General features: G+C 38.6%; 1 protein-coding gene across 1 annotated transcript; it reads right to left on the bottom strand.

Annotated features, from left to right (window-relative positions):
- Window positions 1-425: 425 nt before the first annotated feature.
- Window positions 426-3,647, bottom strand: LOC149836363 (uncharacterized). Its single transcript, XM_090010864.1, has one exon. It carries the CDS (start codon window positions 3,150-3,152, stop codon window positions 813-815), a length of 2,340 nt encoding a protein of 779 aa, XP_089866990.1. The 5' UTR covers window positions 3,153-3,647; the 3' UTR covers window positions 426-812.
- Between the last annotated feature and the right edge of the window lie 20,816 nt (window positions 3,648-24,463).

Raw genomic sequence — 24,463 nt, 5'->3', positions numbered from 1 at the left:
AAGTCCTCAAGAAGTACACAATGTTGATACTTCCAATTAAACACTGCACTCGGACGGACCATGAAATACAGAATTCTCTCTCTGTACAATTCAAAAGATGCCTTTAAACTGCTACCTTTTAAATGCCTAGTTCACTTCATCCTTACCTCCTCTGTCCGACACCGTTGCTTCTAGTTGCCCAAAACTAAAGATATTTTCCTAAATGATAATTAACGCAACCACAAACAGGAGAAAATCAACTTAAATTGTGAAATAGATTGTATAGCTGAAGTGGACAAGCTAAAGGGAGACTAGCAGAGAGAGAGAGAGAGAAAGAGAGAGCAATTACATAGAAAAAGCAAGGAACTGATAGTCTGATACCAAAAAAGATAATCGTACTACTGTATATTATTATCCAGATTCTCTGTCAATCAGAAGCTATATCATTTTGTTCCTTCAACATCATATATCCAATGAACAAGGGTTACAAACTCAATACCCAAAATCAAATTGGGGAAGGGGAAGAAATTCCACCCCAATCAGTTGGCAAAAAGAAAGGGTTTGGCCCCAACGGCTGTTGCCCTTCATTTCACTTCCCAGGATAGATAGAATAGAATGCATTAAGCTTACACAAAGATCAACTGGGAGCTCCCGTGGTCAAGACTCAAGGACACTTACGGGAGGTGGGGTGGGAGGAGGGGGTGAGCGGGAACACTTCAACCACACCATGTGATCAGATCAGAGTATACTCAAACTAATAAAACAAAGGGCAATGGTGGAGAGAGACTACACGAGCATGGAAAGAATTCTATTAATCCTACAAAGCGGAAACATTACATAGAGGTGTCTAACAAAACTTCATTGAGTACATCGTCCTCACCATTTGCGAAAAGCTCCACGTCCTTCTCTTCTTCACTGGAGAAGTCCCTCCTCTCCAGCTTGGAGTGGGCGGCTATAAATATCATTTTCTGCGCCTTGTCCATCCCTGTTCTGGAGCGCCCGTGCGCACAGACCCATCTCAAGAAGGACCAGTTACATTTGAAGCCACAAGAGGTCGCATGAAGGAAGATGAGCCTAACTGCAACCTTCCCTAAAGATTTGAACTCACTCAAGCACGTTTCCCAGACCAGCCTGCTGCCCTGAGGGTTTGCAATCTTCATCTTGCCCGTCAGGGGATCACGCTGCTTCACCTGAACAGCCTGCGCATACAGGGGATCCAGGCCTTCCGATCTCCACTTCATGAGCTCCATGAGAGCAATGTGGGCTTCCTCCTTTGACACCAATCTGGTGATCAGCTTGTCCACGTCCTTCTCCTGCTCCGGCGTCAAGCACTTGAAAGGTGGCAGGTACTTCCCGCTGGCATCCCTGTTCAGGTAGAGAGGGTCCAATATGTATGCCGCCGACCATGCCGGGTGGTAGTTCTTCTTGAACCGCCTGTCGATCACCTTCTCAACGGGACCCTCTTGGATGTTATACTTGGCACACCACTCCTTCACCTTTGCTCGAAGCTCTTCCCACAATGGGAGGCATTTGCCAACCAGAGGCCTGTCAGCTTCAATGCCCTGCATCATGGTCTTGACGAGCTTAACCAGCGACAACACAGCCTCCAGATCGTTCCAAAAATCCATATCCCTGGTCATGTCCGCCACCTCCTGGGCGACGGGGTCCTCCTGGCACACCAACTTATACGATTCATCCAGGACAACCAACTGCAACACCCTGACCGAATTCATGATATCCTCCAACATTGCATGGGCAAAAACAAAGTGGCTATCGCCGCCGCCGCCGCCTGCTGAAAACGGACTGTCATTTTCCGGTGGTGGGACTCTAAGCAAAGTAGCATGATGATGATGATCAAGGACCTGCAACTGATACCTGTGGAAGATGTTCCTCACCTGGGAGTTGGAATTGAAGAAAGTCGCCAGTTTCAGGCAACTTTCAGTGACAGAACCGAACAGGGGCAGCTGCCTGCTGAAGTCCTTGATCAGGCTGCTGAAACCCTGAAACTGGCAGCACAGATTCACCATCCAATGGTTCTGAGATTCCAAGCTTCTCAGAGCCTTGGCCTTAAACCTATCCGCCACGATCCCCACACACCTCTGGACCGGCCCGCCATCACATGCGCTCGTGATCGCCTCCCACAGCACGTCCTCCGCGTACTTGGAGGGAGCCGCGGAGTTGACGACGAAGACGGCCTGACTGAAGAGGCTGGTCCCGTTGGGAAGATTTAACGTGATGCTCACCAGGTTCTCTGCGGAGGGGGGCTGCACGGAGGCCCAATTCAAGCTCCACTTCTTCTTGCTCCAGCCGTCGGAGGTGAGCTGGAAGAACATGGCGTCCTGCAGTTTCGCCTCCGACTCGGCCTTCGCCTCATCGTAACGGGCATCGAGCTTGGGGCCGGCGATATCCTTGCGGCTGATAGGAGGGAGGCCCACCTGCTGCAGGAAGGACTTGAACTTGGGGTGGTCAAAACAGGAGAAGGAGACGGTGCCGCACGACTCGTAGAGCCAATCAGTGAGGAGGCCGACGGCGGATTCGACCTGCGCCTTGGTGAGCACGGGGCCAGGGGAGGCGTTGGGGGACTTGAGCTTCTTCACGCTGTCTTCAAGCATCGCCAGAGCACCCAAATCTTCCTTGCCACCCGACAGCACAAGGGGAGGCGCCTGCGGCAGCGCCGGTGGGTACACCATCTCCGAGCAGAAACGAGGGGAGGACCCGATCATGGCGAGGGGCATGGGTTGGGCCTGGCTCTGGTGGTGGTGGTGGGCCGAGATGGTGCTGCCCACGTCGCTGGCCCCTGTGCCCCTCTTCCGGTTGTGGGGGGAAGCGATGGTGGTGGGGGGGACAAGCGGAGAAGGGGAGATGGAGAAGGAAGAGATGGGTTTAGGAAGGGTGCCGGTGAAATTGGGGCACGTCCCTCGCTTGAGATGCTCGGAGGCGGTGCGGGAGGGGTTGGAGGCGGAGAAGACGGCCTCGCACAGGCCGCACCGGAGCTTCACGGCTTTGGGCAGGCCTGTCTCCTGGTTGTGCACCAAGATAGGTTCGAGATGAGCCCAATACCACGCCCCTTTACCCTTGATGGCCTTGCTTCGGACCGTCACCAGGCCCTCAAATCTCTTGTGCACCGCTTTCACTGTCAAATCGTCTTCCACGCCACCAGAAGCGTTCGCCATACCCAAAGACGACTCTTTTCTTCCTCTGCTTTTGCCTTTCTGTTCCTCCTCCTCGTTTGCGAGTTAGGGGATGGAAATGGAGCAACTTACCGGTGGCCAGCGGTAGCAAAAGGAAAAATGGTGTCTGCCCATGTAGCTCAAGTCTTTGGTTTTTTTCGCGCGCCTCCGACCCCAAGGACTACACCGCTGACCGAGAGAGAGAGAGAGAGAGAGAGAGAGAGAGAGAGAATCTCGCCTTTTTGCTTCCCCCTGAATTTGTCCTGCTCTGTTCTGTTTGGTGGTCGCTTTTCTTCCCCTTCTTCCTCTCAGACTGAGATGATGATCATCATATTTGCTACAATTCTAAAAACAAATCAGATAACGAACTGTGCTTTTTCTTTTCTCGTCCCTTCTGCCACTAACCCCACCCCCACCACTTTCGCTGTTTCAATCCCTCTCACATGACCCAAACAGCCACAAGACGATAGAAAAAAGGTTGCCTGATTCCCATCTGTTTAGTACGGAACATGTATGCTGGCCTTTAGGTTTCTCATTTATGCATGCAGTTGCACCAAAGGTTCCAAGAGGAGTCCCCTAAGTCCCATGAATGGAGTTTAATTCAAGAAGGTCCGAGTGATTTCCCTTTCTTTTCTTTCTCTTCACCCCCTGGCTTCCAATATTTCCCTTCACTACTTTCAAAATTTTTGTGCCTTGTATACTATTTACGGGGCGAGGTTTATAAACGCCCCCCCCCCCCCCCCCAAAAAAAAAAAAAGAATGCAGCAGTTGGTAATGCACGAGGGGCTTGCATGTATTGATGTTTATTGAAGGCGATCTATGCGTGCCACCCATCATCCATGTCCAAGTAACAATAGTGATCACCACGTCTCTTCAATACGTAGAGAGAGGTTATTATTCCTTTAATTTTTAGATACTGTCAATTTTCTGCCCACACCGAAAAGAAAAAAGAACTAGATCGACATCCAAATAAATCGTTAGTAATAGGCCTAAAAATGTTGCATGCACGTATGCGTGTAGGTTGTCGAATTTTGGACTTTCAGAGATCAAATTCAGGTGGATCGAACTGCCTGTCATTCTAGCTTTCGTAGCCCTTACTCTCCGATCCATCCGAATCACTTTGATGCAATGCACCATTAAATGTCACGAGGGTGAACCTCAACACCTAATCAAACCCACAAAACAACGCCTTTCATGATCCTTTCGGTGTAAAACATGATTACGATAAGCGATTTTGATATCAAGGTGCATTTGCTATGAAGTTGGGTGGGTACACAGTGACAAAAGTTTTAAAAAAGGCACTATATGGGCAGTCAAAAACTCGCAAGAATTTGATTTTTTTTATCTCCCATTTTTTCTGCAAAATCTCAGCAATAAAAAATAAATTCAAAATATAAAATATATTTTATAAAAAATATTTCAAAATAAAAATCACACGGTTTTTTTACGATAAATAGCCATTAAAAAAGTAAATGTCGCATTTAAATCATGATATTTATGTTTTGATGAAAAATCATGATATTTTGAATATATCACGAGAAATTACCTTTTAAAATATTATCACAAGATTTTCATAAATCTCATGATATTATCACAAGAATTTCATAAATGGCAAGGCAGTCATATTTCGCACTAGGAAAAGATGGCAAGGAAGGCATTGGTATTTCTCCTTAGGCATCTCACTGCACTAGGGCACAATTGAGCTGTAGAAGTCTCGAAGCAAGGTTTAAGTCATCATTCATATTTCTCCATTTCAATCCACAATCAGACGCTGTCACAAAGAGACGAGGACACGTGAAGCCAGTTCGACTTGAAAGTTCAATTTTTTTTTGGAAAATAGGACACAAGGATACGGAGTTTTTTAATTTTAATCAATAAATACAAATTTTATATTTTAATAGTAAAAAGTGCATTTTTAAAAAACTCAAAAAACACTAAAATACTATTAAAAATATTAAAATAATAGCTATATGTATCAGTGTCAGTGTTGGTGTGACTGCTTGTGTCACCAGGGACACGCACCCAAAATGGCCTGTCCTTGTGACATAGGTCAGACGATACTGACAAGCAAGGCTGATAAATTGCACTAGTACCTTGGAGATCCATTCTATGATAGACATGAACAATTAACACGTTACTACAGTACCAAGAAGCAAGCAGGGGTAGCTGCTATTGCCAGCTTACCAGGCTTATTAAGTTTTTTTTTTCATGTTTTTCTCAAATCTGACCATATAGATGTGTTCTACGTGTTTGATCCTATAGGAATGGATTATTGGACAGTCTGATTCCTCCGACACGTGAGTAGTTTTTATAAGGTTTGAAAATAGATGGAATACGATTTTCATATATTTAAGCTGAAAATTCACATTTTTCATCGAAAAAAAGTGTCACGTTCTAGCAAATTGACCATGTTGAACGCATCTACGGGATCAGATTTAAGAAAAACACCCCCAAAAAACCCCTTTCACTCATGGTAAGCTTCTAACTTTGGTAGGCACCCACTCCTCACTACTAAGAAGCTACGTTAGAGTAGAGCATTTACAAATAACAGTTTATCTCTACACAGTGCTCAAGATAAACTTTCTAATGGAAATGATCAGCACGAAGTACCCAAGGTGGGTAGAGACATCGTTCAGTTTATGCAACAATGTAAAGATATGGAAAAAGAACTGTTTAACAACATTTCTACCAACCCTCATCACTGAGATTTCAGGTCCTGGGGTGACTTATGAGATATTTTTGCATTTTGTTCTGTAAACCAGGTCTTCTTCATCCACAAAAGCAATTTCTCCATCAAAGCAAAATAAATCAAATATGAAAGAAATTGAAAGGAATACTAGAAATAATGTCATAAGTAGTGCCTGAAAGACTCGCCCTTGTTGGGTGTGCTTTCTGGTACCTATAACCCTAGAGAGGACAAATAACAAAAAAGTAAGACACTTCAGCACATCTTCAAGAATCAAACAGTAAATAGCCAGGAAATTATCAATCATTAAACAAAATCATAATCCTAGGAGGTGAAAGAAAATTCAGGAAGTTGGTAGTTTCATTGTACAAAAAAGGTTGGATAACCTTGTCAGTTCCATAAATGTAGTCACGGTATGTAAAAACAGAAGCAATGCTTTGGCTCTGTCCTCCAACATAGTGGTGGTAATCATGGTACTCTGGACCTCCATAAAATGGAATCAGTTTGGTGAGACTCCAGGGAATGTCATACCTGCCACGCACTTCCTTTTCCTCGGAACAGCTCTAAGATTCTCACTTTACATTTCACAGGTATTCCTTTATAATACCAAGGATACTAAGGAAAATAATCAGCCCTGCACACGTCATTAATGTATGTAAAAAGAGGTCACTTAAAAAATGGCCCATTTCCTTGAACAGACTATTAAGGACCAAAACAAGCAGGCAGTGACATGCAAACTTCCATCAATTTTGTGAATGGCAGCAAAAGCATGACATGATTTTCAAGAAATCCTTAAGGGGAATGCACATCTCATGCTTAGTAACTTGAAAGGGAAGATAAAAGGCCAAACAATCACTTCTAAGAGTCATACCAGAAAAGAACATGTCAAATCAAGCCAAAATTTTGTGTTCCAGAAGCAAAGCCAAAGAAATTGTCCAATATAACTAGGTGAACTCATTCGGTCTTATGGACTGGAATTGGCAGACCATGCTACAGACTGCAAATTACGAGCTTCTTGAACCATCAAATTACTCTAGTGCCCCACAGAAGAAAGAAGTTAACTTGCCACCTTAGAAATGCCCATAGTTCAGATGAGGAATGCTGAAACTATTGAACAAATCCACAACAGCCACTTATGGAAATTGGTGGAACAACTTCAGCTAGCAACTCCAACAAAGCAATAAGCAAAAGTCTTACAGGATGCATAAACTCTTAATGTTGCATTGGAATTCTTACCCAAAAATATGCAACTACTAAACATTCTCAAAGCCTCCCTCAGTTATGGTTTCCATGCGCAGTGATCTCTACTGTGAAATTATGCCTACATTAGCTATTAATTTAACTTTGGAACCAAAGTAGTTCACTAGTTGTGATAATAAAAACCATGACTAAATTCTTAAAAAGACAATAGGAAAACTACAATGGCATAAGCTATAAACATAACTTTGGAACAAAGAACTACATATGATAATAAAGAACATGTCCTAAATTATTAAAAAGAAAAAAGGAGGAGAGTTCAATCATGAAAAGACAAAAACCAAAAGAAAGACCAAAGATAGTTGAAAAAAAAGACAAAAGAACAAGAGCTGATCAGCTTGTCCAGAAATAGGTTTGTATATGGACTAGATCCCACAAGGCAGAATAGATAAAAAGGAACTCAGGACCTTTGAACATTCAGAACTCTTCAGAGATGTCCCTGGGAACAACAGTCTTGATCCTGCTTAATCCCATTGCAATAGTCTATCTGTCAGTATGAGGTCAATAATATGATGTTCAGGCACTCTCCAAGAAGTGATAAAGCTGTTCTATCTATATATTAATTTTATTGGAAAAAGATGCAAAAGAAAAGAATGGGAGTACCAACATTCATGAAAGACGGCAAAGGCCAAAATATCCAAGCATACCATAGAAGAGGCAATAAAAGAGAAAAAGGTACCCCTCTTAAGAGCAACTAAAATAAACACATCAACTAAGACACTAAGAAAGCGAAGTACATATGATGTGTATAAGGTACATTGTACAATGCAAGAGCACATAAATCATTATATCTGAATGAGTTCACCTAGTTCTATTGGACAGAGAAGAAAGAAAGATGAAACATAAGAACAAAGGATGACTAATGAGAACAAGAGGAAGAGATTTTAAGAAAGAAATCAGTAGTCAAGGACTTACACTCATCCTACTCTAAAATACCATGTCAATTAGTAGGAAATGATCACCATCACTTTATTAATTTCATGAAAGCAAGTCTGAAACTCATCAATGAAGTCCTCATAAGAGACAAATCTCCCGATCAGATGCCTCTTTCTAGTAGATCTCCTTAGCTCATATCTTTTTGAGGTTGTACCTTCTAAATCTTGGGATATTATGAGTTGTCCTTCTCGATTCTTTGATTTTCTAACATGCACATGTTTCACAATAGGCTTCTCAAGTTCAATTGGAACCGGCTGGGAATTCCTGGTATGGTCTAACTCTGGCTGCAATTGGTTTTCTCTTAATTGCATGTCACTCTTCATCATTCTCATCATCTGGGTCCCTCAACATGTTCCCTTTAGTCTCTTTGAGCAGTTAGGCCTTTTTTAAATACCTCAAGTTCTTCACCTGAATTAGCTGGTATAATAATGAGATCATACTCATCTTCTTAATGGTCATCATTTGCAGTTTTCTTATTTCCTGCAAAGAATTGCTCATAGCTCCTTTGAGGAGTGTGATGAGATACATCAAAGATATACCATCATGTAACTTTTGTGGGGGGTAATACATTGTTACTTCATCAAAGTAGCACGTAGATATATAAAGCTTGCAATTTTGGCTGCAATTATTTCTCTCACTACTATCAACATGGATGTAATAATGATATCCAAAAACTTTCATGAAATCATAATAGAGAATCCCTTCATAATGTAACTGAAAAGGCGATTGTGCTTGAGAATTGGAGTATGAAGTCGATTGATGACAAATTGTAATATTGAAAGCTCCTGTCCATAGACCCATAGAAACACTGTTACTAAACATCTGAAAGAGTGTTGTCTCGTTTATATGCATTTTTTCCTTTCTGCCACGTGGTCCTGGTTAGGTGTGTGGAGATAAAAAAAAACTTAGTGCTTTATCATATTGTTCCATAGGTAGTCATAGAACAATTAAGATGAGAACTCTCCCCCTCGATCAGTTCTAAATGATCAAATGAGCAAAGATAGGTATTTTTCAACATAAACTTTGAAATTTTTAAAGGTCTCAAACTTATTAAATTTATGCCTCAAGAAAAAAATGCAGGTATATATGGCAAATTCATCCACAAAAATTATAATGAGATATCCAAGAATCAAAGACAATGCATACTAGGGCAAAAACACGACACAACCCACATAGGGGAGGCTCTTAAGAGGCACAATGGCACACACACAATATAAAATAAATTATTTTATTGACATAAAATGCATAACACATGCATTAAGGAATAGGGACCAAAAGTCCAATATATATACATGATAGAGAGAAAGGAGAGAGACCTATTAGCCATTGGGAGCCCCCAACATCTAGATGACCAAACTGCCCATGGTCAAATATAAAAAACAAAAAATACAAAACAAATCCTAAATACAATCTATAAAAATAAATAAACAAACTCCAAACGAAGTCCATGAAAAAATTGGAAAAGCGCTCCTCTATTTGTTTATCTCTAAGTTCAATGGTGGGTCCTTCCCATTTGGGCTCAAGAAGTGCAAGTTCATCCCACAATGGGGAGAGAGCACTATAATAATCTCGCACATTCATATCACCTTGCTTCATGAAATGGACCTTTTCTTGTAGGAAGTATTGGCGAGCTAGGTCAGTTTAGGTATACATCCCTTTCAAGAAGATCCAAACTGTGTTTGCCTTCTTAAATTTGACAATATTAACACACATTTTCAATTCAACGTTGCTCATGAACCATGCTAAAATCTTAGCATGGTCACTCTTCCAATCTTCCATCTTTGTTTGGTATTCTTGAATCGCCTTCTCTCTTTCATCACCATCAAGAGCCTTGACTTCATCACCTTCCACCTTTATGAGCTTGAGTTGGGGTTCCGGAATAGATCCACTCACATATCCCCACAATTTTTTCTCCTTAATATGGTTCTCTATTGTCACGGCCCACATCAAGTAGTTGGATCCATTCAACTTGAAAGAGAGTTTGATCTTTGATTCTCCTTCAGCTACGGTGATGATGACACAAGAAGCTTCTTCATGCGACCCAAGAAGATGAAGGCACAAGCAAGCACCAATAGATGAAATCCTCAAGCGAATAGGATAAAAAATCCTATTGGTTCTGATATCATGTAATGAAAACAAGAGCAGCACACAAATACAAAGGCCATTAAGGGCAAAGAGCACAAACACAAACCCAACAAAGGGCAATACACAAGCCACCAGAGGGAAAGTGTCAAAACAAACACACAATAACCATTCATGGGCAAGCACAAAGTATAAAAACATAAATTTTATTCACTTGACATGCTTAAGAAAAGCATATTCAAAAGGTGAGCCAAAGGCCCATATATATGTCACAAAATGGCATTGAACCCAATACAAAAGAAACTAAAAATAACCGTATAGATGAAATCCAAATGCATTTTGTCGATACAATAAGCCATGCAAATATAAGAGAAGAAACAAGATATAAAAAGTTAAATATTTTATTGATGTGAAATAAACACAAAAAAAATATACAAAAAAGACCTCACTACAACACTCGAGTACACACACCCAATATGCATCCAACTCCTCTCACATTCACTTACACACCCACACACTTGTATATACAGGAGGGAGAAGGACTAGCCTAATGGCTAGTTGGACCTCCTCCAACTGGTCGTTAGGTGTTAAAATGTAAAACTGTACATATATGTATATATAATAATATTATATTATTATATATATATAAATACATTTTTAATTTCTTTCTTTTCTGTATTTTTTTCCTTTATTTTTATTTTTTTGTCTTTATGTCATCTAGTTCAGTTTGAACTAGAATGACTGTTGCTAGTCAAGTCCTGTCCAGACTTGACTAGCAATAGAGTTGTTGGACTGACACACTCCAACAGCTCTTAATAGAGCTGTTGGACTGTGCCCAACAGCTCTATTGAGTCCTCTTTCAGCTGTGTATATAAAGGGGTGCAGCCCCTCTTGTATTTTACCCCAATGCTTCTTAAGCAATTGGTTTTTCATATCAATAAAGAATACATTTTTATTTTTATTTTGTTTCCAGTTATACCCTTTTTAAGGGTTGTGCTTTAGTGTCATTCTTGACACTTGCTCTTGTTAATCAAAGCACGTGTTTCGAAGATCCCCATTTTATTTCATGGTATCAGAGCCGCGGAAGTACTAAATCTTGAGGAAAAGCTGCCTCGGTTTCCGTGCCCGTTTGCAAAAGTGTTCGCCACTTGAAGAGAAGTGTTTTATCACTTCATTGGAGAAGATTTCACATCTTGTTGTATTGTTTTTTTTCTTTCTTTCTCATTTTCCTTCTTGTTTCTCTTCTATCCCTATTCTTTCTCTCCTTGTAATCGATGGATGACAATGATAAAGTCACCATCATGCCTATGAAACTAAGCGATACGAACTATGTAACATGGGCTTCAATCATGAAGCACCATATATGGGGAAAAGGCTTATGGGGGATTGTGGATGGTTCCGATTCGGAACCTAAGCTATCTCTTACTAAAAAGGAGGGAGATAAAGAGGTCCCTCTATCGGAAGAAAAGAAAATCAAGGCTATTGCCTCATACGAGAAGAAATAGAAAGAATGGAGAATATCTCATGCGAAGATAATGTCATGGCTTATCAATAGCGTTGACATTAAAAAATGCTCAAGTCTTGCCAAATTTGATCTTGCCGATAAGGCATGGGAATACCTTAAGAATATGTATTCCCTTAAAGATATTGCACACGTGTGCAACCTCCAAGAAAAAGTTCGAATGATGACACAAGGAGACAAAACTATTCGTGAATATTACAATGGGTTGTCCGAACTTTGGGAAGAACTTTCCCTTTTAGAACCAAAGTGGCATTGTGCCGAAGACATCGAGCTTCGTCAGAAACAACTCGATGCTGAACATTTTTACCAGTTTATCACTGGATTAAGGCCAGAATTTGAAACCACTAAATCGGCCCTACTTCACCGGGGAAAAATTCCTTCTATTGTTGAAACTATTGAAGAGTTAACAATGGAAGAAAATCGTCTCCGGAAAGGTTCTTTAAAAATTGAAGATGATTCTGTTTTAGCCGTGTCTAGACCAGGGAATCATGTTCGATCATATAGGCCTCCTCACTTTAACCAACAAAATGGTGACTATGATAAGAAGAAAGTTATTTGTCATCACTGTCATGAACCGGGACACTACAGGCCACAATGTCCCAAACTTAAGGAGCTGAGAGAAAAAAGAGCTGCAATTGCTGGATCGGAGCCTAAAGATCAGGATGCACCAGTTTCCCTGGCCCAACTAATGGAGATTCTTCAGCCTCTCATCAAAGGTGCCTCTTCCTCATCTGAAGCTTCAACCGGCGCAGCAGCCTCATCTTTTTCTGATTTAGGTAAAATTTCTTGGCTTCTTGACTCTGGTGCATCTTTTCATATGACCCCAAATAATCAAAGTCTATCCAAATGTGTTAAAAATAAAACAAGTGTGTCAAAGGTCTTTACTGCTGATGGGACTTCTCTTGAAATAGAAGGAATAGGAAATTTTGAAAAAATTTATAAAACAAAAAATTTTTTTATTCCAGAAATTAGACATGTTCCCAAATTAAATTTAAATCTTTTATCTGTATCTCAAATTTCTGATTATGGGTGTAATATTTCTTTTTCTTCTCATGGTTGTTGGATACAGGATCGCCAGTCAGGCAAGCTGATTGGGGAAGGCCATAGAGATAGAGGACTCTATTACATGGATTTTTTGGAAATGCCGAAGAAAGCTTTTTGTTATAATATTCAAAAAATAGAGTTGGAACTGTGGCATAAGAGACTTGGTCACCCACATATAGCCAAAATCCAACATTTTCCAAATCTAGGAAAATTTTGTAACTCTGAATCATTTGATTGTAAAGATTGTATTCTCGGCAAAATGAAAAGATTACCATTTCAGAACAGAACCTTTTTCTCTTCAAGACCACTTGAATTAATACACTCGGATGTTTGGGGTCCTGCACCAGTAATTTCTAAAGGAGGATTTGTTTACTATGTTATTTTTGTCGATGATTTCTCCCGACATACGTGGATGTACTTTCTCAAACATAAGTCTGAAGTATTTTCATACTTTCAAACTTTTCATAATATGGTTAAAAACAAATTTCAAAATGATATTACTATTTTTCGCACAGATTCAGGGGGAGAGTTTTTATCCACAGATTTTCAAAATTATCTTAAATTGCATGGCATCACACATCAAAGATCTTGTCCTTATACACCTCAACAAAATGGACTGGCAGAACGAAAACATCGCCATATTATAGAAACCACTAGAACTTTATTAATAGCAAATCAAGTCCCTAAAGACTTTTGGGCAGAAGCTGCCTTAACTGCCACCTATCTCATTAATAGGATGCCATCTTCTTCGTTACAAAATATCACTCCCATTGAAAAACTAATGAACATTTCTCCAAACTACTCTACATTAAGAATATTTGGGTGCAAATGTTTCATATTTACTGACAAAAATGATAAACTTTCCCCTCGTGCGATTCCCTGTGCCTTTTTAGGATATGCTGAAAACCAGAAAGGTTATAGATGTTTTGACTTCAAAAATAATAAACTATATGTGTCTAGAAATGTTTCCTTTCTTGAAAAGGAGAGCTTCTTTGATTTTAGAAAATTAAAAGACGTCACTGAGTACTCCTTTTTGCTAGATCTAACATCAACATCTGATGAATATGACCTTGATTGTAACTTTGATGATGATCAAAGAATTATTGATCTTAATGTTGAAAATGAAGAAGTTCATAGAGATACTAGTATTCAATATTCCAGGCGACAAGAGTCTAATACTCCATGTGCACTTGAGAAATATTCTAACATTCCAACTAGACAATCATCCCGAATCTCGAGGCCTCCAGAAAAGTTTGTATCATACGAGTCTTTCTCACCCACATATAGGGCAGTTATTGCATTAATTCACTCATATGAAGAACCATCCACATATTTTCAAGCAAAAAATGATATCAAATGGATAGAAGCCATGAAAGCTGAATTAGATGCACTTGAAAAGGCTTCTACATGGAATATTCAAGATCTTCCTCCAGGGAAGAAAACTATAGGATGTCGATGGGTTTATAAAATTAAAACCAAGAGTGATGGTACTCTTGAAAGATATAAAGCCCGTTTAGTAGCCAAAGGTTATGCCCAAGAATATGGGATTGATTATGAAGAAACCTTTGCTCCGGTGGCTCGTATGACTACTGTCCGAACCTTAATTGCCTTAGCTTCTATCAAAAAATGGTCTATTTTTCAAATGGATGTCAAAAATGCTTTTTTAAATGGAAAGCTAGTTGAAGAAGTATATATGGAACCCCCTCCTGGTCTAAGTATTCCTAAGGGTAAAGTCCTTCGCTTAGAAAAAGCTCTTTATGGACTTAAACAAGCACCAAAAGCTTGGTATGATAGGTTTAGTCGTGTTATGATTGATATTGGTTTTCAATTCTGTTTAACTGACACTGCTTTGTTTATTAAGAATTCTGATGCAGGGATCATTGTGCTTCTTCTCTATATGGATGATATGATCATCACCGGAAGCGATAAACAGGGAGTTAAAACAATCAAAACACTTCTTAAATCTCATTTTGAAATGACTGATTTGGGCTTGTTGAGATATTTTTTAGGCATTGAAGTTGCTTATTCTCCTAGAGGATATTTATTATCTCGGACTAAATTTGCTTTTGATATTGTTTTCAGGTCTGGTATTACTGATGATAAGAAAGTTGACACTCCAGAAGTTGTTAATGTTAAAATGAAGATTGATGATGGAGAACTTCTTGCAGACCCTACTCCTTACAGACAGCTTGTCGGGGCACTTTCCTATCTATCCATTACCAGACCAGATATAGCACATGCTGTTCATACAGCAAGTCAATTTCAACATGCTCCTACTTCTGTTCATATGGGAGCAGTCATGCGTATTATCAGATACATCAAGTCCTCTCTTTCACGAGGACTTTTCTTATCTTCCTCCTCTTCTCTTGATTTAATTGCATATACTGATGCTGATTGGGGAGGTGATCCCAATAACAGACACTCAACCACTGGCTTTTGTGTCTTTTTAGGGGAATCATTAATCTCGTGGAGGTGTAAAAAGCAGCAGAAGGTATCTCTCTCATCCACCGAAGCTGAATACAGAGCCATGGGAACCACGGCCATGGAAGTAGTTTGGCTCCGACGACTGCTTGCTGACATGGGAGTTGAAGCAACAAAGGCTTCACAAATGTGTTGTGACAACAAAAGTGCGATCTACATTGCCAGTAACAGAACATTCCACAAACGCACCAAACACATCGAAATGGATTGTCACTACGTCAGAGAGGAATATCTACACGGGATAATTGATCTGCCATATGTCACTTCAGAATATCAGTTAGCAGACTTCTTTACAAAGCCTCTCGCTGCTCCCCGATTTCACTTTCTCTTAGACAAACTTTCGCTCATTGTACCGTAAGTTTGAGGGGGAGTGTTAAAATGTAAAACTGTACATATATGTATATATAATAATATTATATTATTATATATATATAAATACATTTTTAATTTCTTTCTTTTCTGTATTTTTTTTCCTTTATTTTTATTTTTTTGTCTTTATGTCATCTAGTTCAGTTTGAACTAGAATGACTGTTGCTAGTCAAGTCCTGTCCAGACTTGACTAGCAATAGAGCTGTTGGACTGACACGGTCCAACAGCTCTTAATAGAGCTGTTGGACTGACACATTCCAACAGCTCTAAATAGAGTTGTTGGACTGTGCCCAACAGCTCTATTGAGTCCTCTTTCAGCTGTGTATATAAAGGGGTGCAGCCCCTCTTGTATTTTACCCCAATGCTTCTTAAGCAATTGGTTTTTCATATCAATAAAGAATACATTTTTATTTTTATTTTGTTTCCAGTTATACCCTTTTTAAGGGTTGTGCTTTAGTGTCATTCTTGACACTTGCTCTTGTTAATCAAAGCACGTGTTTCGAAGATCCCCATTTCATTTCATGTGAACAGTCCTAACAACTAGTTTTGGTCAACCTAATTTGACCAAAAACAAAGAAAAATAATAAAACAAAAAGAATACAATAATCAGTCATTCAAATAATGATTGAAAAATACATGCAACAAATGAGAAATACCTATTCTACCCCTATTAAGTCTACTTACACTACTAAGGACAAAAACCAATAAGTATACCTAAGTACACTTCGGTATATATAACAAATACAATGTGATATTATATATATTAACACCCCCGCCCTCAAACTTACGGTAGATTAGCGAAACTTTGCAAAAAAAAAATAATAATACAAAGATAGGTCTTCAAATGCCTCCATAAAAAATCTTCAAGATGAGATCTTCAAGTTCCAAGGCTTCTTCAAACTTCAATCATCATTAGAATTTCAAGCACTCTAATCTTGAAAACTCTACGGAGCTTTGGTTCAATCTATGACTTCCTTAAGTTCCTGTAATGAAGAAACAAATCAACAATACAGAGCAACAACTACAAAAAAAGGATTATAACACAATGTGTGTGTGTGTATATATATATATATATTGTCAAAATGTGAACAATGCTTAGGATTTTTATCTTTTATGGAATAACATTGGATCCTCACTGGCTCTCTTTCAAAAATTATTATATTTTCTGAAATATTTTCCTCCTTTATCAGAGTTTAACTTGAAATTAACTCAAAATATATATCAATGGCCATAGTCAGGATATATTGAGAGTTAATTTCATTTCAAACTCTATAAAGGCACCAAAATGTGTTTTATTCTTCATTTGAATTTAAATATAGATTGTCTTATGATACATTTTATGACCTTAGTCAGAGATGAATTATATTATAAATCTTATTTTAATTCACTTAAAAGAATGAAATATGCTTTTCAATATCCAATTTTCAAACATTCTTTCAATTCATTCATCATTTAGGATAGAATTACATCATATTTTTCAAATTATTTTAAAAAATCCAAGTGATTTTGAGATGATTCTTCAAATATCTTCTCATTTCCCAGATCAATCTTCAATTCTTATTTATAAATTCGAATTCGTCTTTCTATTCTCAAATCTGTCTTATTTCAAAATTCAAAATTCAATTTCAAAGTCCAATTCGACTTTGAAATTTCAAAATTCATTTCTAATTCAAATCAAATTTCAAAGTTTGATTCAACTTTGAAATTCCAAATTCATTTTTAGGACTCGATCTCAAATTCAATTCAACATACCAGATTGAATTTCAAAGTTCAATTCAACTTTGAAATCCCAGATTTATCTCCTGATTTCAAAAGACAAGTTTAAAATCAAGTTTATTCTTTATTTTTTAAAATCTCTAAAGTTCTATCTAAAGATTGAGTCTTGATTCTCAATTCAATTCATTTATCCAAAATCAAGGTTTTGAGATTGGTTCTGAATCTCAAAATTTGAGCCCACTTTCAAATTTAATCTGGAAATCCATATCCTTCTTCAAAGTCTCATTTGGATTTTCAAAATCCAATTCCATCTTGGATTCTAGATTTAGAACCCAATTCCACCTAGGATTCCAGATTTCAAATCACATTCCATCTAGGACTCCACACTTCAAATCCAATTCCATATTGGATTCCAAATTTAGAGTCCAATTCCATCTTGAATTCCATATTTCAAAGTCCAATTCAAAAGCTCAATTCCATTTTCAAATCTTATCTGGATTTCAAGATTCCAATTTCAATTTCTATTTCCAAAATCATTTTCAAATCTATTTTTCAAAGTCTAAATTCAATTTTCCATTCAAAATTCTTGTTTCAGGTTCTGAAATTAAGAATTCCTTTTTCGGAATCGATTCATTCAAATTCAAAGTCCATTATGACTTTAAAACTTCATTTTTCCTCAAAATTCTAAATTCAAATTCCAAGTCTCCTTTTATTTTCATCCAAGATTTATCTTCCAAACTTTGATTATTCCGAGACTTAGAATTCCAAAGTCTCTTCTTCCAGATCCACTACTCAAAGTTCTAAGTTAGATTCAAAGTCTAACTTTTTCAAATCAATTTCAACCTTTTGAATCATTTCTCCAAGTGTCTTAAAATTTATTTCAAAATCACTTGGAAAATCCCAAAATTTCTAAATTATTCTTCTCAAAAACATACATCTCTGCATTCGTATTGCACAAGCATGATTCTTTGTGCATTCTTAGACTTAGAATAAATTCTTAGACAATATTTAGGCAAAGCAAAAGGCATAAGTTTGATCCTTGGTTCGATTACCCCTGGTAAAGGAGCCAGGAACGGTCAAACCTCGTACCGATGAGAGAATCCTGTCTCTCCATTTTTTCGCAAATTTTCAAAAACGAAGGCGAGTAATTTCAAAACATTTTTCAAAATTTAGGTCAAGAGTTCCTCTCTCTTCTTTCTTTTCTCATTCTCTCTTCTTCTCTATCTTTTATTCCCCTTCAAAAAAGGAATAGAGGTTAGAAAGGGAAAAGAAGAAACAAGAAAAATTTTGCAATGATCACAGGGGTACATTTGATGCTTAGGTCACTACGATAGGCGATGGCGTGATGATATCAAGATCTCACTCTTTCTCTAACATTTCGTTCCTGAGCATATTTTATAATTTTACATAAGGGTTTCCTTTGAAAATTCCTCCTTTGTATAAACTTTAAATTATCAAAAACCTTATTTTAAATCTATGTGGTTTCAATGCTTATATGGAGATACAAATCTATTGTGTAAATGAAGGTTTGCCTGTAATGAGCCCAAGGTCCGTTGACTTGTTATTTTAAACATCATTTTTTGTTGAATTGTCATTTTAAACTCTGAAAAATGATTAATTCTAAAGCTTTCAAAAATTTTCTAAAAAGTTACATGTTCGAGATTTTGGGGCGTTACAGTTAATCCAATAAATAACTTGAAAGAGAAAACGTGCAAACCTACAAAAAATTTGGCAGTGGTGGCTCAGTGCAGTGTAGAGGCGATCTTAGGTTGTGGCGAGTACGTCCTTACGTTTGGTATATCCTTACGTTTGATACGGTCACAACCAAGAGCGTCTTGTGTAGAACTCATCGGTGCAGCGAAACGAAGCGGTATAGGCCAAAATGGATCAAATCTAGTTTAGGTCAAACTGGGTTCGAACCTACCTCAAGTGGGCTAGACTAGGTCAAATGGGTTGGACCTAGTCAAGAAAAAGATAAATGAGGTAAAGTTGTCAAGGCTAAGAAGTCTTAACCAAACTATGCTCAGTCTAGGTCAAGTGGGTCTAAGATCACTTCAAGTGGGATCAGTCTAGGTCAAGTGGGTTTGACCCTAGCTAAGACCAAAATCAAAAGGAGAGAGAGAAAAGCTAACCTGGTAGATCAAGTAGACTTGACTCAGGTGGGCTCAGGTGTGAACACCCCAAATTTTTCAAAAAATCCAAAAAAAATCTTTTTTGCCCCTGTCTCCATCTCCTGAATAATCGGGTCAATTTTTAATCAAAATTTTCATTCATTTCTCGGATTCACTGGAATCCAGACTCATGTTTTATTTCTGATCCAAAACGGATATTAGGATCCAATTCTAATCTCAGATCTCTTATTCTTAAAAAAATAATAATAAAAAAAAATTCAATTTCTCCATATTTTCTCAGAGGTTCTTCTCAATTCAGGGTCCAATCTCAATTCAAAATCCGAATTCTAATGTTTTATCAAAATTCTCGGACCCAAATCCATTCTGGAATCTTATTTCCAAAATTAACCAAGTATTTTTCCCAAAAGCCTCATTTTAGAAAATCTTAAATATTTCAAAATAAATGTTTTACAAAAATCTTTCAAGAAGACCTCATTTGGATCCCATTCTCTAAAAACCCTCGTGTTTTCCTTGTGTCTTAGACTTTCTAAAATTTTAGAAAAAGCTTTTTAAAAAAAAAAATCTTCATGACTTAGACCCCCTTTTTTGAAAAATTTTCGTAACTAAACCACTTTTTAGAAAACCTTTTGAAAGGAACCCCTTTTTCAAAAAAATTCCAGAACCAAGAGGGACCTCCTCTGAAAATTTTCTAACGAACTTCTGATATAAAACAGAGTCGATGTCGCCTCTTCTCATCATTCGTTTCTCACCTCTCCCTCTCGACGATCCTTCTTCTTCTCCCCTTCCCCCTTTCCTTCAGTCTTTCTTTTGATTCTTCCCCTTTCGATCGAGGGAAGGAGTTTGAATCCACAGCAAGAGTCCGCGCAGTGCAAGGAAGAAACTTCATCCGGCTCAGCTTCTCTTTTCCTCTTTTCACATCCGATCGATTAAAGGAATCAATCACCCCCCCCCCCCCTTGCAGTTACAGGAAATCAAGATCTCAGTAACAACAGTCAAAGGTAAGTAATCTTCTCTTCCCTTTTCTCTTCTGTATTCTTTTTTTTTATTGCATTTTTTCTTTAAACCTTCACTCACATCTTCTCTCTCCCATTTTATCCTTTATTCACGAATTTCTTGATCTTCATAGATTTTTAGCGCATTTTCCTATTCTTGATTTCATTGCTTGTTCATGTACAATCTTCTCATCTGCATTTTAATATCTAGTGCTCATTTCAATTTTACATTCACGATGGATTTTCGGTTCTATTTAGCATATTTTCTTACATACTGGTAACCGGCGATGCCTCGCAATGGCATCGTCGGTTCATCTGGATTTTTTTTTCTTCTTTCCTCTGATTTTTTTTCCCTTTGGCCCCATTAACGCATCGTGGATGGTGTTGAATTGCCTGTAGCAATTTCAACACCTCCCTATGCTACAACAAAAGGAACGATCGATTCCAACATTTATTTATTTATTTATTTTCTTTCTTTCTTTTTTTTGTTATTTTTCATTTTTATGTTTTACATTCCAGCATATAACTCTCTATTATGCTCTTTATTTTTCTGTAAATTGTAATTTGAAGTTGCTAATTCGTCTTAGTGATTTATATTTTCTGAGATTAGATTTCTGTAAATTGTGATTTGAAGTTGCCAATTGGTCTTAGCAAATTGTCTTTCCTGAAATTATGTTTCTGCCATTTGTAATTCATAGATTTTTTTTTATATCTTCTGAGGTTGTATTTCCACAATCTATGATTGGAATATGTCGTTCACCTAGATGGTTCACGTTTTGATACCCTCGTAATTTGTTGTTCCCTCTTATCCCACTTTGGTTCATCTCCGTTTTGATCATAGCTCATTTTTAGCATCTGAAGCACGCTCTATCTGTCTATCGTGCATCCATTTTTTTTATCAGTTAGGATTCAGTCTCTATCCACATTATTCCTTATCGCAAATTTTTGATTCATACTTCATATCAGCATTACACGGTCTCATCTCATGCTTGTTAGTTCTCTTAATTCAATATCATGCTTATGCCAACCGTGTAGTATCAATATCAATTGTATGTGTATCATATGTATAATCCTTTATCTGCTTTGTATCTTCCTCTTCACACCCACATCGCATCTTCTTTGACTGATGAGCGTCAGCCGTTAAAGCACTGATCTCTTGTGTGGATTGAACTCTGTGTAAGTCAATTTGTGATGTGCTAAGAAAAGTAATCAACGCTGCAACTTTCAATTGTTGATGTGATACCTCTATACCTACATATGATACCTGCGTCATTGGCTTGGCCCAGCATCTCGGTTCCATCGTCCAGGCACCCTGCAACATGGAGTTCCGCCGTTAATCATATGTTATATTTGTGCTGCAAAACAAGTATGTGTTCCCCTCACAATTCACTTTAACCATGGGGTTCATAAGACTGAATTGTGAGGAGCTTTAGAGTTGGGGTTCAACCAGAGTTACCGGAAGCGCCTAGCTAAAAGGGGAAGCGCGCTTCGGAAGCGCGGAACGTCGCGCTTCCGAAGCGTGGGGGGAAGCGTCCCCCTTTTTTGGGAAGCGCGTCCCCCTTTTTTGGGAAGCGCGCTTCCCTTTAATGGGGGACGCGTTTCCCTTTAATGGGGGACGCGCTTCCCTTTAATGGGAAGCGCACTTCCCCCTCGCTTCCCCCACGCTTCCCCCTCGCTTCCCTTGTTTTTTTCAATTTTTTTGTATTTTTTATTTTTTATTTTTATTTTTTTCGCTTCCCCCTCGCTTCCGAGACGCTTCCTATGTCGCTTCCGAGACGCTTCCTAGGTCGCTTCCGAGACACTTCCCGAATCGCTCCTAAGTGGTCCCCCGCTTCCTAAAATTTTGAAAGTGCCTCGCTTCCCGCTCCCGCTTCCCGTATCGCTTCCCGCTCCCGCTTCCTCAACTGGCAACCATGGGTTCAACTCAGTTGTAGTCGATGGTTCTCATCTTTCTTTTGAAGCCAATGTCTCATTTACAAGGTGTATACCCTCCTTGGCATACTCAAAACATATGTTGGTTGAAGCTGAACTGAGTCGCTTGTCAGGAACTAAGGATAGCATGATAGTTGAAGTTATTAAATCTAAGCTCACTGATCCGACCAGTATTGACACCTTAACAGAGTATGGGAAGTTGTACATAGAAAATGCCCAGCAAGTGGCCTACCGTGTGTATTTTCTGGCATCCATGCATACTATTTCTATGTGAACGACTTATTTTAAAATTTTGAAAACTTGGGAACCAGATTGACACATCTTCAGGTCTTAGCAGAAGATGCCTATTGTAAAGCAGTTGAATTGATTGTGTTACAGCTGAGGAAATTCTTGGTTGATAAGATTGTGCTGCCACTATTCAAAACCAACATGTTAGTACAAAATCCTCATTCAGAACAAAATGTATCACATCAAGCCTGGGGTCACCCCCAAGGCAGTTTATTTCTCTGTGCTGGTGGATCAGGCTTTGGGAATAATCCTCGAGGCATGCCTCCTATGCGACTGCTAGACAACTATTATCCACCATCGCTATACAAGAAACCAGAGGTTGTTCCCGGAGAGATGATTGTGGAAATTCATGGACCTGTCATACAAGTTGATACCGAATGTTATAATAGAAGCTTCAGGAGTACCATGGAACCAGTTCAATCCTGCTAATCACACATACAATTCTTAGCTTGCACATGGTCCACTTGCACTTTACTGTATCTGTATATATGCCATATCATATTAGTTCATTTCATCTACCTATATTTACAAACAAAAACAACAACTACGCCTTCATCCCAAAACAATTGGGGTCAGCGATATGAACCAAAAAAGAAATTCATTTTGGGTCTTCCACATGAATCCTTTTCCTCCAATCATTTTTATCCAATGCCATGTCCTCGGTGAGGTTCAAAGCATTCATATCCTTTCCTATCATCTCCATCCAAGTCTTCCTAGGCTTACCCCGACCTCTTTTAACTAATATATTTTCCCATTTCTCCAACCTTCTAACTGGAGCATCATTAGGCCTTCGCCGAATATGTCCAAACCACCGTAAACGATTCTCTCGCATCTTATTTTCAATGGGTGCAACACCTACCTTCTTACGTATCTCCTCGTTCTGAATCTTATCTTAAATTGTATTTCCACGCATCCATCTAAGCATCCGCATCTCAGCTACACTCATTTTTTGAATATGATGTCTCTTGGCAGCCCAACATTCCGTACCATATAGTAAAGCGGGTCTAATAGTCGTCCTATAAAACTTTCCCTTCAACCGCAATGGCATTCTACGATCACACAGCACTCCAGTTGCACTTTTCCATTTCATCCACCCAACCTTTATCCTATGATTTACATCTCCATCAATTTCTCCATACTTTTGAATGATGGATCCCAAATATTTGAAATAATCATTCACCGGTATTTCTTGCTCACCAAGCTTCACTACACTCCCATCACTACTTCGTTGCTTACTAAACCGACATTCCATATATTCAGTCTTACTCTTACTCAACTTAAAACCTCTAGCTTCCAATGTTTGTCTCCATAATTCTAACTTAGCATTAACCTCAGCTCTAGACTCATCAATCAAAACAATATCATCAGCAAACAACATACACCACGGTACATTTTCTTGAATTGATCTCGTAAGCTCGTCCATCACTATCGCAAATAGGAAAGGGCTTAAAGCAGATCCTTGATGTAACCCAACCGTTATCGGAAAATTGGTTGTCACCCCTCCACAAGTGCGGACATTGGTTACTACTCCTTCATACATATCTTTAATTATACTAATATACTTGAGAGAAACACCTTTCTTCATCATTGTCCACCAGAGAACGTCCCTAGGTACTCTATCGTATGCCTTCTCTAAATCAATAAAAACCATATGCAAATCTTTGTTCCTCTCTCTATATCTTTCAATAAGTTGTCTAAGGAGATGTATAGCTTCCATAGTTGATCTTCCAGGCATAAAACCAAATTGATTCTCCGATATCATGACAACCTTCCTCAACCTAGACTCAATCACCCTCTCCCAAAGTTTCATAGTATGACTCATGAGTTTTATACCACGATAGTTTGTGCAATCTTGTATATCACCCTTATTCTTATAT

Source organism: Nuphar pumila, chromosome 6 (assembly GCF_984573655.1).
Source record: "Nuphar pumila chromosome 6, dmNupPumi1.hap1.1, whole genome shotgun sequence".
NCBI classification, from domain to species: Eukaryota; Viridiplantae; Streptophyta; class Magnoliopsida; order Nymphaeales; family Nymphaeaceae; genus Nuphar; species Nuphar pumila.
The sequence above is the reverse complement of the archived record's forward strand: the minus strand, read 5'-3'. Positions and strand labels throughout refer to the sequence as shown.

What these genes read in the sequence shown, in the direction of transcription:
- LOC149836363 (XM_090010864.1), bottom strand. Translation starts at nt 3,152, where the DNA reads ATGGCGAACGCTTCTGGTGGCGTGGAAGACGATTTGACAGTGAAAGCG.